The 18,040-nt window shown below is 34.7% G+C and overlaps 1 protein-coding gene across 1 annotated transcript in view; it reads left to right on the plus strand.

The window, feature by feature from the left end:
* The window catches only part of LOC137650028 (uncharacterized), a 15,021-nt gene extending 1,322 nt beyond the window's left edge, over positions 1–13,699 (plus strand). Inside the window, 9 exon segments of the mRNA XM_068383045.1 lie at positions 1,134–1,267; positions 1,879–2,079; positions 2,218–2,569; positions 2,926–3,320; positions 3,753–5,291; positions 5,293–5,937; positions 6,096–6,368; positions 6,926–7,050; positions 7,172–13,699. Of these exon segments, the coding sequence (XP_068239146.1) occupies positions 1,134–1,267; positions 1,879–2,079; positions 2,218–2,569; positions 2,926–3,320; positions 3,753–5,291; positions 5,293–5,937; positions 6,096–6,368; positions 6,926–7,050; positions 7,172–13,556 (10,049 nt within the window). The 3' untranslated portion in view covers positions 13,557–13,699.
* Positions 13,700–18,040: the final 4,341 nt, after the last annotated feature.

The raw sequence follows: 18,040 nt of genomic DNA on the forward strand, positions 1-18,040 counted from the left end.
ATGTCAAGTACCAGTGACCTTAATGTAAATATGTGACATTGCCTCTTGTGTGAAGATGTAGCACTGGCTTATATATAAGTGTGTAGTAGTGAACTACTGTATATGCAATTAAATAACAATGAATTATAAGTAGAGATGCAGCAGCATGTGAGGAATTTGCTCGCTACTTCTGTATCATTCTCCCTACATTCGGCTACAGAGGATAATTCAATTACAAATCCACTGGATTTGCAGATAATTAAATAACTAAAAAGCCATTAGTAAGTTTCAAGTAATAATCCCCCATTCTATCATCCAGTGTTCAACCAATTATTCGATCAAGAAAATCATTCCATAATTTAGCCACAACTGGAATAGAACTTCTGGAATAATGTAGGCAGCATTGAGAGTCACACTTAGAATAAGTAAGACAGAATTAACCACGATTCGATTACTAAGTGTATGGTGTTTGGTATAGAATGGAAGTATGTGAGTGCAAAGATGTTCTAAATTATGAAACATCTTATACGTCTTGCGAAATGAGCTGATTGAAAGATGATTGCTTATTTACTTACTTCGAAGGATGCTTTTCCGGTCCCATACAGCAATGGAACCCCACTCTCTAGATGACCTCCACTATCGTTTTACCTTGTTTGTTCAGAGTATTTAATGTTTCATATCACGTATTGTTCATTTACTGTTAAATAGTCACTGTTATACGACTCACGGAATAAGAAAGTCTTCAGTTTCCTCCTGAAAGCCTTAATCTCTTCAATCATTCCACATCAGGAATAATAATAATAATAGAACTTAGTATTTGTCCAACTATTAGAGATAAGAGTTGGATGCAGATATCATAAAAAAAATACAATATCTAAAACATGACTGAATAAAATAATTCAAGCAATTCCTGAGGATAGACAGGCCCTAGAATGCAGAAAGAGTTTCTCAATATAAACATAATTAGTGCAACTAAAGAAGTAACAGGCCATATATGTTTCTCAAAAGGGAAGTTGCAACCACCATAAACCACCCCTAGATAGTACATACAAGTTATGTATCGCTACAGTCACAGTATGTGAAAGAGATATTACTGATGTTCTTCTAATCGAGGGTTGAAATTAATCTGACCCATTTAAATGCTTTTCTTCTAGGAAAGAGTTATGTGTATGATTACTCCATCGACACTTCAACTGCTCTTGTTGGTGTTGCTGACGATGACGCCAAGCTCCGAATCACGGCTCAAGCCAACATTGATGTCACCGGTCCCTGCGATTATATCCTTAGGGTTAGTTTCAATATAACATAATATAAAACGAACAACATTGTCACACTGGTTATAAGAGGCATTACTTCCGTTAGACTCAGATATAAAGCAAAAGGGTCGACACAACTAGCGATTTTTTTGTCTCCCTAACTGATGAAATTCTGATTTTTCTTAATATTTCTGTTTATTCGCGAACTCAAGTTTCCGTGTTTGAAGGGAAATTAATAAGTCAAGATCCACTATCCTGCATTGTACCTCATCTTCTGATCTGACTTTCTTTAAGTCTCATGTAGTCAATAAAAAATATGTAAGTAACATAATGCGATGTAATCTTAAACTCAGGATTAAGCCCATATCATATGCATAACTATCAATGCTTTTTCTTTTACTGTGAAAAGAATAAGATTATTCCCTCATAAAATCCAAATATCAATTTAATGTAAATTACTTAACCTTTTCAAGTACATCAAGGTACCAGGTATAACGCGCACACAATTTATATATTTCAAATTGATTCCTGACAACATAATGTACATCAATGTATATAGAAATTGAGGTGTTCATTACAAAATCCATATATTCATTTCAATTTTTCTCTAAATTTATCATCCTATTTATCATTTTGTTCTCAGGTGAGCAACGTAAACATGGAAGGGTCAAGTCATGTTAGCGAACTTGCCGAAGCTTTGACCAAGTATTCCTTGAAATTCTCCTTCCAAGATGGCATGATTGAAAACATCTGCAGTGACGTTTCAGAGCCTAAATGGGTCCTGAACATAAAGAGAGGTCTCCTATCCACCTTCCAGAACACCATGACCTATCATGAAGCAGAGGTACAGTAGTACTCTATTCCTATAATGATTAATTGATCTAAGATCTTCATTCATATTAATATTTTCAACTTGGACAGTCTCTTTGGAAAATAACAAGCAACATCTCTGCAAAGGTCCAACGATGACTTCTAATTTCAGAATGTGCAAGAAATGGACATCTCTGGTGTTTGCAAAACACACTATAAGACTGTGACCGAGGGAGATATCGTCCACGTCGAAAAGATCACAGATCTTTCTTCCTGCAGCCTCAGACCAGACTTCCCCTCCATTATTAGCACAAGCTACAGCACTGATTCTCCCATCCAGAACTTCCCTCTTCTCAAGACAGTAAACAAGTGCCGCCAGGACATACAAGGTGGTATCATAAAGGGTGTTGAGTGTGAGGAAATCTACGAGTCTCGCCCATTCACCTCCGAGAGAGGCCTAGCCATCACCAAGGTTAAAACTACAATGATTCTCCTTTCTGAGGATACAATTTTACCCATACCAGGTATTTTTTCAACCCATCATTTTCAGTATAGTATTAAAATGGATATAGAGGACTACTATTTAATGTGGCTTTGAATACTGAGTTCAGATCGTGCCTTCATCATATAAACATAAATTACCAGCAGAACTTGAAACTTTGATGTTTGTACTAAAATAGCTTAATAATAACCCAAAAAATAAATTACATAACATTTTGATCCATTTTCAAGATCAACTTCCATATAATCACAATTTGAAGAAAAATAGTTTTCCTTATTCCTTTTCATAAAAACAAAATATATAAGAAGTAGCATATATTACCCAACTTATCCTAATAATCACAATCTAACGTCAACTTCTTATATCATTTGCCAACAGAATTTGAATTCTACCGCCAAACACTGGTATATGATGACACCGTTTCCGATATCCCCAAGATCCAGATTGAGAGAGTTAAAGAGATCTTGAGTGGATTGGTTGTTCTTTCTCAAGATGAAATTCATGCAGAGTTTCCAGCTGTGTTCTCTGAGCTTGTGAACGCCCTCAAGAAACTTGACCATTCTCAGATGAGTCAGCTCTTCTCCATTGCAGCTGAAGGTCTTCCTCGTAAGTTCTTGGTTGATGCCATGCCACTGGTTGGAACACCAGAAGCCACAGTACTTGTCAGTAAAATGATTCTCGAAAAGGAAATGAATGCTATTGAAGCAGATATTTGGTTCACGTCCCTGGCATTCTACAAGAATCCTGCTAAACAGATGATTAGTGCCATTGCTGTGAGTATATGATCAATTCTAATACAGCTAAAATTCACAAATAGTTTATGGAGGTTTTTCTAACAGGTAGTTAATTATTGTCATATAAAAAAATGTGTAGATTGTTCCTTATTTTCCTCCATAAATACCATAATGTATGGCTGTTTCGCTGCACATTCCAATCTATCCCCAAATAAATTAACTATAACCAGTGTAATTTCTATTAATAAGATGAGGTTAGCTATTTTCATTGTTATAAATCTCTTCACTTAAGTATACAGTAAAAATTCTATAAGTGTGATATGCACATGAATATTTATATCCATTAAACTTGAACTGATGATGGGTCAAGAGATATTGCTGACATTTTACAAATATTTCTAATTTTAGTGATACAGTATAAAATGAATAATCACATCTAAATACTTCGAATGATTTTTTCTTTATTTTCAGCCTCTGCTGGAGCAAACACCAAGTCAAAAGGCTCTGTTAGGAACATCTGCCTTAATAAACAATTACTGCAAAATCAATGTGGAGTGTGAAACTCAGCCTGAAATTCAGAATGTTATACGTCTAATCGAAAATCAGATTGGAGCTGGCTGTCGAACTGTCAGTGATGAGGAAAAGACTAAGGTCTTGGTTGCTCTGAAAGCACTTGGAAATGCTGGTCGCTGGGTTAATGCAAAGTCCACCTTACAAGCATGTTACAGAGAGGAAAATGCCATGGAAATTCGTGTTGCTGCTTTGGACGCTTGGAGACACACTCCTTGTGAGTATGATCGATCAGACATCCTAAGACTTTTCCAAGATGAATCCTTTGACCCAGAACTACGTATTGCTGCCTACCTTTCCCTCATGTCTTGCCCCACACCAACTCTAATTAACATTGTAAAAGAGAGACTCACATCAGAAGGTGTTAACCAAGTTGGATCTTTCATTTGGACTCACATGACTAACATGCAAGAATCAGCAGCCCCTGAAAAAGAATGGATGCATGAAATGATTGGTGAAGAAAATCTTCAAAAGAAATTTAGCACAGAAGCATTGAAATTCTCTCGCAATTATGAATCATCAATCTTTACAAATGTTCTAAATGTTGGAGCCTCTGTCGAAAGCAATATCATTTTCAACAGCAAGTCATACCTTCCTCGTTCAGGCATGCTTAATCTTACAATGGATCTTTTTGGAGAATCTATCAATTTCCTAGAGGTTGGTGGTAGGATTGAAGGATTTGAAGCCTATATTGAAAGATTCTTTGGATCAAATGGATATTTCCCAGAGGAACACATTGAGAAAGTCCTTAAGCACATGAGGTCCACATCTGATGCAGAATCAACCACATTGGAGGGTTTCTTGGACAAGATAACAGATGAGCCTGAAGGATCATATTACCTAAGAGTTTTTGGCCATGAGCTTCATTACCATCATTTCAATGGTCTAGAAAATTTGATCACGTCTCCTGGTAGCAAAACCCCATTGGACTTTTTGATGGACCTTATTCGTAAAGGCAATGTCGATTACACCAAGTCTTTCCAAGTCATGGACTCTCATTTGCACATTCCAACCATCTCAGGATTACCATTGATTCTTGATTCCAAGGTGACAGGTACAATTAAACTTGAAATGAAAGGAGGTTTCATGGCTGAAAGTATGACAAATTTCAAGCTTGAGGGTCGTTTCCATCCTTCGGCAGCTTTACAAGTTGATGGGCATATGATTATTGATGCAAATGTAGCAAAAGCAGGCGTCAAACTATCATCTACTCTCCATTCCTCTACATTCATTGATGGCAAAATTCATATTGCCGACAGCAAACTAGTTGACATCGCTATAAATACACCAAAAGAGAAAGTAGAATTTATTGATGTTAAAGGTGAATATATCTACATCATAGACAGTCAAGAAGTTAAAAAAGAAGCTGGAGAACAAACTGTATATGAAGAATGCTCAAATGGAATCATAGGTATGACTCTATGTGGCACACTGAAAAACCACACCAACGACTGAAATCTTCCCAATTGGACCATTTGAGGCCAAAATGTACCTGCAAAAGACTGACACCCAGACAGGCTATATCTTCCATTTCATGCAAGATAAGGAAAAAATGGAATTAGTCATTGACACTCCTGGGTCACAAAAGGATAACAAATTCTCCATGATCATTACCAACAGTGAATCTGCAATTGAATTTGATATTTCTACCCCAATGAAATCTGTCAAAGGAAGTTTGGAGTATATTTGGACATACACTAATAAGAACATTAAAGGCATAATGACAATGGATAATGGTGAACATTATGCAGTGGAAGCTGGTCTTCTTAAAACAGTTGATGAAGTTACAACATACCAGCCCTCTTTGGTTATAACACTTCCAATTGGAGAAGTTCTGAATATCAAAGGAATTTCTAAAACTAAATTAGAGTACTATGATTCGATAATTTCAACTAAGATTGATGTTTCTTACAAATGGGGAAGCCAGCAAATGATTCATTTGGAACTTGATGCCAGTAAGAAGCTTACTGAATCTATGAGTGTATTTTCCCTCCACGGTGCCATAGATCCAACACAATTCGCTCAGCTAAAGTCCTCGGTAGATGTAACTCTTTCCGATACTGAAAATCTGCAATTCAAAACACAGGTAGGAAATTATAAGACACGTTTTGCTAAAAAGAAAATAGCCAAATAATGCTTGCATAGTAAACTAATATCTGAAAAATTTATTGCTTAACTCCTTTTTTAGCTATCCATTCATGTATGCATTATTTTACTTATTTACCAATTTGTTTATTTCCACAGGTAAAGGCTGTTCTCAATGGGCAATCCTACATCTTAGAAGGAATGCTACAAGACAATTCTGCAGAATCAAATAATATTATTGCAGATGCAACACTAGTCTCTCCAAGTCTTGAAATCAAAGCTGGCCTAGGAATAAATTATGGCTCTGATACATATTCCCTTGATCTAAAGACAGCAGTTAATGGTCAAAATTATGGCTTGAAAATCGATCTAACCAAAGCTTCTCTCGTAATTGACGCTAACATCATTCGCCACATTCTCTTAGGAGCTTATGTAAGTAAATGCCAATTTAGTACTTAGAGCTTTCTTACATCATCTTCTCTTTACAGGTTTATCAATATTATTATCAATATAACTATCATTATTACCATAAATATTACCATTATTATCTTTATCTATTATTTCAATATGATCTTCATTTTCTATTAGTTACCAAAACTTCCTCTTGATTTGTTGACAATCTCAACTTTTTCAATAACTATAACACAAAACTCATAATAATATTTATCTCCATGCTTAGTAGAGTACATCTGCTAAATACATACTTCTCCCATAGGCAAGAACCCTTTCTTGTATGAGGTCTGCTTAATCTAGTAGCAAGCTTATAGCAAATTTATTTGCAAACTCTACAAGAAAATTTTCACCATGCAATAATTCATATAAAAAAGCATAATGGAGCATGTAATAAAAAAAAAACAGAATATTATCTTCAATTATATACGGTTTAAGCATAAAATTAACTTTTGTATATCAAGCTTTGTCATCAATATACATTTTTCAGCCTTGTTTACCACTTTGGTTTTCACTAGCATAAATTATTTTTCGTTCAGCTTTCGTCAAACGAAGGAGTAGCAAAACTACACATCACTTGTGAATGGAACAAAGATGTCGACCCAACAGCTGTGTTCCTATTTGATGGACAGATCTCACAAGATGAAGTAAAAGTCCATGTTAAGTAAGTTTACTCAATAACTAACGTCATCTGTTCATCTGTATTTAATTTTCTTCTTAGTGAAATAACAGTAATCTGTAATTTATTGAAAGCTTATAATTACATCACGATTTTCTCTTTGAAGGCTTGCTGAGAAAGAAGGAAATGTCTTGGGCAAGTTGCTAGCACGTGGACTTGAGTTGGAAGGCAACTGGGATGACAAAAAGGTAACTGCAGTTATCGGCTACACATTAGGTGAGACAAAATCCCTCACTATTTCAGTCCAAACACCTTTCACTGGATTTGAGAAACAAGATTTCACAGCCTCCATAACTTTGAAAGACAATGAAATTTCTGGCCGCATAGTGTGTACTTGGCAGAACACTCAGCAGATTGCTCTAAATCTTGCTGGAAAACTATCTCCTGGTTTATTGAAAAATGCTTTGCATACTGAAGTTCTGTTTAGCAGCAGTTTTGAAGGGTTTGAGCAGCTTAGCTTTAAACTTAACCATGAAATGGAAAACCTATCTATCAAGTCAAGCATAATCGCTTCCTGGGATAAAATGTTACTAAAATCTATTTTCGAGGTTGTTCCCAAGCCTGATGGATATGAATCATCTCTCACAGTTGAATCTCCCTTTTCTGAAAATCTTCTTATTACTCTAAACTATGTATTGAATGGAAAGGACATAACATCCATAATTGAAGGTAAATACGGCAATACAGTTGCTACTGCTGCCCTTAAGGGCCACATCGACCTTGCACATGTGCATAATGTCATTCTATCTCTTCAAATTGCTCTTCCTTCCATCCCAGATATCACTGCTAATATCAATTACAAATTTGATTGGGCTGAACTCCAGTTCATCTTTGAAGGAGTAATGGGAGAAAACAAAGTTATGTTAAATGTAAATGGAGACCTTGTTATAAGCCCAACAACTAAATTCAATGGAAATCTGCGATTTATTACCCCATTCACATACCCCATCAGTGCAACAATTGTTCATGCTAATGATGGTAACTCCTTTGAATCTAAGCTTGAGTTGACAAGGTTCTGGTCAGATTATGGCACTTTGAAGGTCCATTCCGAAGGTCATTTCTTACCCGCAGACAAACTATTTTTGGTCGAGCTTATTACCCCTGCTACTAAGGCATCAGTTTCATTGACCCATAGAATTTCTGATCAAAAATTATTCTCGGCATTGGATATCAATCTTAATGGTGAGAGTTTAAGTGTCAAGGTGAATGGTATGCTGGACTTAGCCAAAACCGAAGGAAACTTGGAATTAAAGATAATTTCAACACTTAAAGAATTAAATGACATAAAATTAATAATTGATACTATCAAAGAAGATACAAAGAGGACCAGTAAAATAATTTTAGCAAAGGGTGAACAATCAGTAACTATTGACCATATCCTAACAGCCACTGACACTCTGAACTGGGAAAATATTGTCAATATCAATGATCAGTACAAGCTCAGAAATACTCAAGTATTCACTGCCTCTTTGTTAGCACACGAGATGGAATGTGTCTGGGATCAGAAGACTATTCACTTAACACTTCAAGTTGACAAAAAGAGCAGCGACAACTCCCAAATCATAGATGGTCTCATTTCCCTTGTAACACCTTGGACTGACAACATGAAAGGGGAAATTCACCATGAAAATGATGGTATTGAGTATAATTCAGTAGTTACTATTGAATATGCCCCTGGAAAAAAGATTGAACTACAAAATATCATCAAAACTGCTAAGATCCTTTACTCTAAATCCATTTTAATGACACCATTCACTGAAACTCTGGGCTACGAAATTACAGTAGATCTCTCTTCAAAGAAAGCAGTATCACTTGAACTCTCTTGGGGTTCTAAACAAATAACTTTTGATATTGCTGTTGAAGTAATTACAGGAAAACTTGATGGAAGCATGAAAATTAATTCAACTTATCTGGACACCCCAATCACTGCTGATGTAGCTTATGATATAATTTCACCAACAAAAAGTATCTACCTCCTTGCTACATATATCAACAAACTAGAAGTAAAAGGATTGTTTTCCGGAGATATCAGTAAAGGAGATTATTCTCTCTTATTGAACCTCCCTGTGGAAGTTTTCAAGCACATTGAATTAAGTGGAAATTGGACCTTTGAGCTTGGTAAAGCAAGTGTTGATGCTAAAGCCATCATAGATACATTACAAGATACCATGCTTCACATTGATTATGATATTCAGACTCAGAAAGAAGTTTCTATTAAGGTAGCTTATGGCTCTAAAGTTATACAGCTTATTGCTCAGCTTAAAGAACAAGTCATAGCACTCGACTTGATAACTCCTTTTAAAGGGTGGGAACATCTGAAGATATCAATTTTCCTAAGTGGATCAGCCATTGATGTTACTGTCTCAAAGAATAATCTAGATCTAACTATCAAAGGAACTTTCCACATCAAATCCACAAAAGGAAAAGCAACCTTAGCTTTAACAACGCCTTTTGAGAACTATGAAGCGATTTCTGCTGAATTACTTTATTCTCTACGTGGACCTATCAAGTATATTGAAGTAAAATCATCTATCCCTGCCGGAGACTTGAAATTAACTGGTGAGATTGATGTTTCAAAGGATTTAGCTCCTGCCATTAAATTACTCTTTGTCTCCCCATTTGATGTCGTGAAAAGGATTGGAGGAGAAGCATCCTGGGATTTGAGAAGTGACAAGAAAACAGCCCAGGTACAGGTTTATAAGAATGATCTTCTTTATCAATGGGAGCTGGAAGTATCCATTGAAAGTGCTGTTGCCGGATACATCAAGTCTAAAATCGTTACCCCATTGCCAGGAATGGCCACTGTTACAGTTGAAGGGACTCTCGATTTTACAAAAACACCCTATGAATTTAAGTTTGCTCTGGATAAAGATGGAACCCTTACTAAATTTGAAGGCATTTTTAATCTTTCCGACAAAGGATTCAGCTGTCAACTTTTGACACCCTTTACTGGATGGGAAGCAATTGCAATTACAGGAAAGTATGATATGGTTGAAGACCAGGTAACTGGAACATTTGAAATCAGCAAAGATTCTGATAAATACTCTCTTGATGCAGATATCCTCTTCAACATGAACACTCCAAAAATTCATATCTCAATGAAAACACCAATTGATTTTATTGCCAACACTGAGTTAATATTTGACTCAAGTTTAACTGAACCACAGAAAACTATGCATGTGATTCTTAAAGTTAATGATGCAACATTCAATCTGGACGTTGAAGGTCAGATTATTCATAAAACTGCATATATAAAGATTCTGGCAAGGACTCCTATTTCTGGAATTAGTATCATAGATGCTCAAGCAAAGTATGACTTCACAAAACAAGTCAAAACTGCAGAAATTGATTTCAAAATTGGAAATGACTCTCAACGTATCTATATTGAGACCAAAGTATCAAAAAATAGACTTCAAATTCAGCTTCAAACTCCTCTCATAGCCTTTGAAATGGCCAAAATCGTACTTGATTATAATGTTCAGCGTAATGAATATTTAGCTTCAACTTCATATATTCAAGGTGTAGAGCAATTTGAATACAGTTTGAAAGTAGCCATGACGGAAAAAAGCCTTGATTTAGCATTAGTCACCCCTACTGAAACACTGAAAACCTTGACTGTCAGCATGAATTATGAACTTCTTGAAAATGGTGTCATAGCTGTTCTATCTGCTCAAAAAAATGAAGAAAAATATGAAATAAAAATTAGTGGAAGTTTCAAGCCTTTAGAGTCAAGTCTCCTAGTTGGAATTATAACACCCATGGAGGGATGGAAATCTTTAACTCTTGACTGCAAATATGATATGATATCAGAGAGGAAGGTTGCTAAATTTCTAATCCAAAAAGAAGAACTGAAAAAACAAGTTACAATTGAAGGACAATTTACACCTAAGGCTGGGTTTATATCAATTGAAACTCCAGTTGAGGGTTTCGAGGTCTTGGCAAGTTCATATACTTTGAATATTGATGAAGTTAACATGAATATGGATGCCAGCATTAAGATAGTCAAGAACTCCGAAGAATGGGCCTTCTCTGCACAGGGACAGTATTCCAATAACAAGATGACAATAAGATTCCAAACTCCATTTGAGGATTTCAAAGTTATTGCTCTCGATGGTGAAATAGATTTAGAAAAGAAGATAGCTAATCTTGTTAGTGAACTGGGCTCTTATAAGTTTACAGCTAAAGTATCATATGCAATTGATAACTTACTCATTGAGCTTACTACCCCATTTGATCTTCTGAAAATCCTTTCTGTTGGATTTGCGTTTGAAATATCTGAAACTCAAAGGGAAGCTACACTAAACATGGTTTATAATGAAGAGAAATACAATGTCACTGGAATTCTAATCTTAACACCCCAAATCTCCAAAATCTCCATCGAAGCAACAACTCCTTTTGCAGGATTTAAAAAGGTTATTTCCTCACTAAAGTATGACACAACCAACAAGGATGAACTTATTTTTGCTGAGCTATCACTTGATCAGTCTGAATACTCTTTCAAGATTGGAGCACAAATGAGTGAAACTGTTGGAACAATCCTTTGTAATTTCACATCCACATTGCCAGGATTTACTCATGTTCAACTGTTTGCAAATGCACAATGGAATCCTGAGGAAAAAGGATTTGAAGTTTCATTGGGAAAGGAAGATAACCTCAAAGCTTTTGATGTCATTGGAAAATTAAGCGGATTCACAGAAGGCTCACTCATTATTCGTACACCATTGACTGGTATGGAGGAGATGGGAGGACAGTTTAAACTTGTTGCTTGGGAAAAACTTGAAGGAAGCCTTGATATTGTTCTTCCATCCACTTTAGTACCTAAAATTCACGGCAATATAAATCTTCTCTTAAAAGACAAAATACTAGGTGAAATTAACCTCCAAATTGCTGATGAATCATTCTCTATGAAATTGGATTTGGTTGGAAAATCACTAGAAGATGGATACACGGGCAAAATAGAGATAGATACACCCATTCACGTCTTGTCTAAAGTTGTATTAGATGGAAACCTCAAACTAAAGACTTGGACTTCTTTACAGACACACTTAAAGGCTCAACTACCATCTGGTACTTATGAGATGGATTTGAAAGGTGATTTTGTTTTAAGAAATTCTGCATTCCTTTTCAATTTAGAAACTACAATTATGGGCATTAACCGCAAAGTTACTCTTGAATCCAAATATGCTTCACTTAATGACTTGGAAATGTTGGTTGCTATTGTTCTAGATGATCAAAGCCATAAAATATTTGGGAAACTGAATGCTGCTTCAAATAGCATTTCCAGTAATATTTCAATTGAATCAACATTGATAGAAGGTAAGAAAGAGATTTCATTTGTTATTTCACTCCCTACATCTTCGAGAAAACATCTATCATGCATCATTACAGTAATCACTGGATTAAAGCATTCTATGTCAGTAGATATTGATTTTACCAATGAAGTCGAGGCTAGTTTGCTCATTGATTCTCCAATTTTCCCAAAAATAGCTGCAATGCTCAAAATCAATACTGAGGCGGCCAGCCTTTCAATTGAAACACCTCAGGGAAATCATTTGTTAACATTATCTTGGCAAATCTTGCCAGGGGACTATGCTTTTACTGCTCAACTCATGTCTCCATTGCTGCCAGACACATATTCAGTTAACATACTCCTTAAAAGTGAAAAGAACAACTTGAAATTTAAATCTGAGTTAGCTGTAGGAAGTGTACAGCATATTATCGAAGGTTCTGTCTCAGTAACAGAATCTAGTGCAGATATTTCTCTGGGTATTGAAACACCTTTCATGAACATTGGCAAGGCAACATTGGCTGTCTCCCTGAAATTTGCTGCTAGTGTTGAAATGAACATCACAGCATCCATCAAAGATCAGACCAACACTTTTGACCTGGTTTATGATGAAGATAACAGGTCTTTCATCGTTCAAGTTACATCACCCTTAATTCCTACTGGAATGGCTAAGTGTGAAGGAAAAATTATTGGTGATACAACCAAGGACATGAAGATGAAAATTACCCTTCAGAACAGTGAGAAAACCATCTCAGGTGTCCTACATGTCAAGGTCTTGAATGGGGACAATATGAAGACTGAACTCATCATAACTACGCCATTCAAGGGATTCCGCAAGATGAAATTTGGAGCTGAATATGTGAAAAATGAAGACACAGCTGTTATTTTCTTTATTGAAAAACCAATTAAGGGTTTAGCTAAACTTTTAATCAGGAGCACTGAAAAAGAATTGATGACCTCCTTAAATGTTGAAACTTCGACTCAGCTAGTGAAGAAGATAATGGCTGAAGTGAAGATACCTTTCACTGCCATTGCACCACGAATGTCTACTGAGGCAGTGATTAATGGCCTGTTTTACGGCGGCAATCTTTCCTTCAGAATGACTCCTCCTTATGAACTTGGAGTCGCATACAACTTGGCAGACAAATCTACTGGATACTTCCACATTAGAACAGACTCCTCTTTCTTTTCACTGTTACTTTAGGCACTGGCCCATTCGTTGAAGCTGTCTTTATAGATCATTTTACGTTTACATAAATATCTATGTATTAGCTCAATAAAGATTCTGGTAAAAAGGTCTGTCAACAATAAATTATGAAGTCTATTAGTAATAAATAATAAAATCTACCCATTCTTTTACTTGATTTCCCGGCATTTATCTATGAGAATCCTATAATCTAAATCTATCGAAGGTTGGTTTTAAGGAGACAACCTGGAATGAATTAAAGAGAAACATTAGCAATATCTATGTTAATGAAAGGATTTCAAAGTGTTAATATCATTATTGTTGTCATTTGCTGTTATATACAAATTCATTTATCAAGCTATAATTAATTAACATTACTTTAGCTTTAAACATTCACTTTTAGCAGAATTTTTTTTTTTTTTTGCATAAAATTAATAATACTTGTTCCAAAATAAATATATCAGGAATTCAAAATGGTGGCTCAATGGAGGAATTGCAAAGAAAAAAAAAAAGTACCGATTTAAACATACTAATAGCTACCACTTAAAAATGGCAAAACTCTATCAATCTATTATTAAACATTAAGGAGTCGAAGAATATATTTGTTAACCATATGGTACTTAAATATTCATCGTAATATCCACAAACATGAAACATTCCTGTGGAACAAGTCATGACCAAAGCACCCAGAAGGAAAAAAAAATTAAAACAGTGAATTATAGTTGAGGATTAGATATCCTGAAAAGAATCATCTTCTAAAGCCGAATAAACCCGAAAAATGAAATAAAATGGCGAAGAAAAGAAAAATAACGCAATCAAACCATTGATCATAAGGAATGCAATGGCTCAAAGTTTTTGGCACTGCCCGAGTTTTGGGAGAATTGGTCGTCTGCAACTACTTTACTATAGTCAACTAAATGTTAAAAGAAAAGTGTCGCAGATAAAGAGATAATTAATTTTCCCTTAGAAAATGTTTAATACATTGCAACGGGAAAAACGTTTTTCAATGTATATCCAATAGGGAAAAAAAGGAGATAATGAATGTGCTCCTCCATGTCCCACCGTTGTTCCTATTTGAAAATCTCAAGTGCTTCCGTTTCTATCTCTAATCAGCCTTCAACCCACCTCAACCACTCCCCCATCTTGCTCATCTGAAAATTATAGCTTGGAGTAAATAAAACTAGAATAATGCTGGTAGTAACACTTGGAATAAGGAGTAAGAGTGGGTACTAAGTATCAGTATCATACCGCCTTACTCAATAACATGACAAGACGAAGTAATGTTCATCAACTAATAATCATCGTATTCATAAAATTTGCTATATTTTCATTGGTTTAGTTTATAACTAAAAGGATAAAATATTACTTATTAGATGAACATCAGTAATAAAGATAAAATGATACTAATTAAAAGTGTATAACTAATAAAGATACAATATTAGTAATTAGAAGTATATACCGTAACTCATAAAAATACAATATTAATAATTAGAAGTTCATAACTAATAAATATACAATATTACTAATTAGAAGTGTACTACTAATAAAGATACGATACTACTAAATAGAAGTGTATAACGAATAAAGATACAATATTACTAATTAGAATTGTGTAACTGATAAAGGAACAATATTACTAATTAAAAGTCTATACCGTAAATAATAAAAATACAATATTACTAATTACAAGTGTATAACTAATAAGGATACAACATTACTAACTACTAGTGTATACTTAATAAGGAAACAATATTACTCATTAGAAGTGTAGTTCTAATAAATATGCAATATTAGTCATTAGAAGTACATCAATAATAAAGATACAATGTAACTAATTAAAGTGTATAACTAATAAAGATACAATATCAATAATTAGAAGTGTATAATTAATAAAGATACAATATTACTGATTAGAATTGCATATCTAATAAAGATACAATAATACTAATTAGAAGTGTATAACTAATAAATATACAATTTTACCAATTAAAAGTGTATAACCAATAAAGATACAATATTGCTAATTAGAAGTGTTTGACCAATAAAGAAACAATATTGCTATTTAGAAGTTTATAACTAATAACGATATACTATTACTAATTAAAAGTTTATAACTAATAACGATACAATATTACTAATTAGAAGTATATAACTAATAAAGATACTATATCAATAATTAGAAGTGTACACCTAATAAAGATAGAATAATAATGCAATAGTAAACCACCAGTTCAAAGCAAGGGTCATCCAAGTTCTGTATACACTTTATGCTCTAGCTAAATTTGCTTCACAATCAGTAACTAGTAACATTGATTTTAAGTGTCCTTACCACAATAAAAAGAAGATATCAAATGAGAGTTGCTTGCTTAAGCACATTGATTTATACAAAATAGAACCTCAATTCTCCTCAGTATTTATAAAATCAAATAAATATCAATAATAAGAAAACAAATAAAAGAGATCTGTCTAACAATTGATGAATTGATAGAAAAATAATCCACAGTACTTTAAGATATGTAATCCCAATTGAAAGACATTTACCCTTGAAAATGCTTGAGACGCAAAACGAAGAATAAAACTCGAGTTCTTAAAATAAAAAAGAATAAATAAAACAATTTTACGCTTTAGTATTCAACATAATTTGGGACGTTTCTTTCATCAATACTCATGTTTAGTCGTCCACAACTCACTTTTTTAACACTGGGTTCTGTAGCATATCGAAAACTAAACAAAGAAATTCATGGGAAATTTCTTTTGTGAAGTGATTTTTGTTCAACATTTTCTTTAATCCTGAATAATTCTTGATATTTATAAGCCCACACACAATCAAATCAGAAAAAAAAAAAAAAAAAACATTTTACCTTAAGCTCATGATCATCACATCCTCTCTTACGCCTACTGACGCAATTGGGCCCAGGTTAGATTTCACCAGTCGTCTCTATCTTGAGCTTTTAATTCAATACTTCTCCATTAATCATCTCCCACTTTACGCTTCAAACATGTAGGTCTGGGGCTTTCAACTCTTCTAGTGCCTTGTCGAGCACAGTTAAACATTTGGTAAACTAATCTCTCTTGGGGAGTGAGAAGAGCATGACCAAACCATCTCCATCTACCCTTCACCATGATCTAATCAACACATGGCCCTCGAATAATCTCTATTATAGTCTCATTTCTAATCCTGTCCTGCCATTTAATCCTCAATATTCTTCTGAGGCCTTTGTTCTCAAATCTGCCAAATGAATGAATGATTTGAAGGTTTCTGGCATCCTGATATCATTTATTATAAATAAAGAGTAAACGAATATTCAATTAAATCCATAAAAACAAAAAGTTGAATAGTATTTAGAAGACCTGCTTTTGAAGAGAATTTAAAAATGCCGCTAACATTGTATGATACAGCATGTCCAGGGATCTTGGCAATGATGAACCTGCCATCCTCACCGCGAGGCTCACACAGATGTCTATTTCTTTCTGTGCTATAAGTGGGGCATTCAGTCAACAAATGCCTCACTGGCAAGGGTATCAAACAGTCGTCACAATATGGTTGGTGTTGGCCATCCAGAAGAAACTCATGTGTCAACCGAGTGTGACCAATGCAGAGACGACAAAGAGCAGTCTCCCACTTTCAGGGCAATGCGTTATAACTCCAAGGGGATATACCATTACTTATTTCTCTCATATTATTTTCAGTTAAACTATCCTAATGCTGTGGCCAGATATTATAAATAGAATTCTTAATTGTAGGAAAAAATCATTACAGGGAATGGAATATCTTCTGGGTAGCAACTCGGCTACAGCATTCTTTGCCAGAGAATCAGCCTCCTCATTTCCAGACACACCTATGTGTGCTGGAACCCAACCAAATTGAACTGTTATACCTCTCAGCCCACAAATAAAATGCCATTCTAAAATCGTTAAAAGTAAACGGTTACTGGAATCAAAAACTTCTAAAGCTTGAAGGACACCACTTGCATTACTAAAAATGGTAAAATTACCACCCTCCTCCGATGCTATTTTCTCAATAGCTGTTAGTATGCCATATAGGTTGGCAGTAAATATGGAAGATATTAGAGGAAGTGCACCTCTACAGTTAAAGGAACTACTATCTACTTCAAATCCAATGCCAGCATCAGATTTGAAGCCATCAGTATATGTAAAAGTCAATTCGCATTGTTCTTCCACATGTTCCATAAAAAGAGACATGGCTTCTAACTTAGTCATGTTCTTTTTATACCAATAAAATATCTACAAAAAAAAAAAGATATCTCAGGTAATTTCCATGGAGGGATTGGTGATATCCTAAATGGAAGAACTCTATTTCTTGCTATATCAAGACTGTTTATTAACGGTTTTACTCGAAAACTATAAGGTTTGTGGTCTAACAGGTTAAAGAATTAGGAAGTCTTTGTAACCTAAATGAATACGGAACAATAGAAGACTTCAGTAAAGGTCTTAAGGTAATTCTCCAGCGTCAACATGGAGACTTGAGATAAGCCAAGTTC

The sequence above is a fragment of the Palaemon carinicauda genome, chromosome 11, assembly GCF_036898095.1.
Source record: "Palaemon carinicauda isolate YSFRI2023 chromosome 11, ASM3689809v2, whole genome shotgun sequence".
In the NCBI taxonomy this organism is placed as follows: Eukaryota; Metazoa; Arthropoda; class Malacostraca; order Decapoda; family Palaemonidae; genus Palaemon; species Palaemon carinicauda.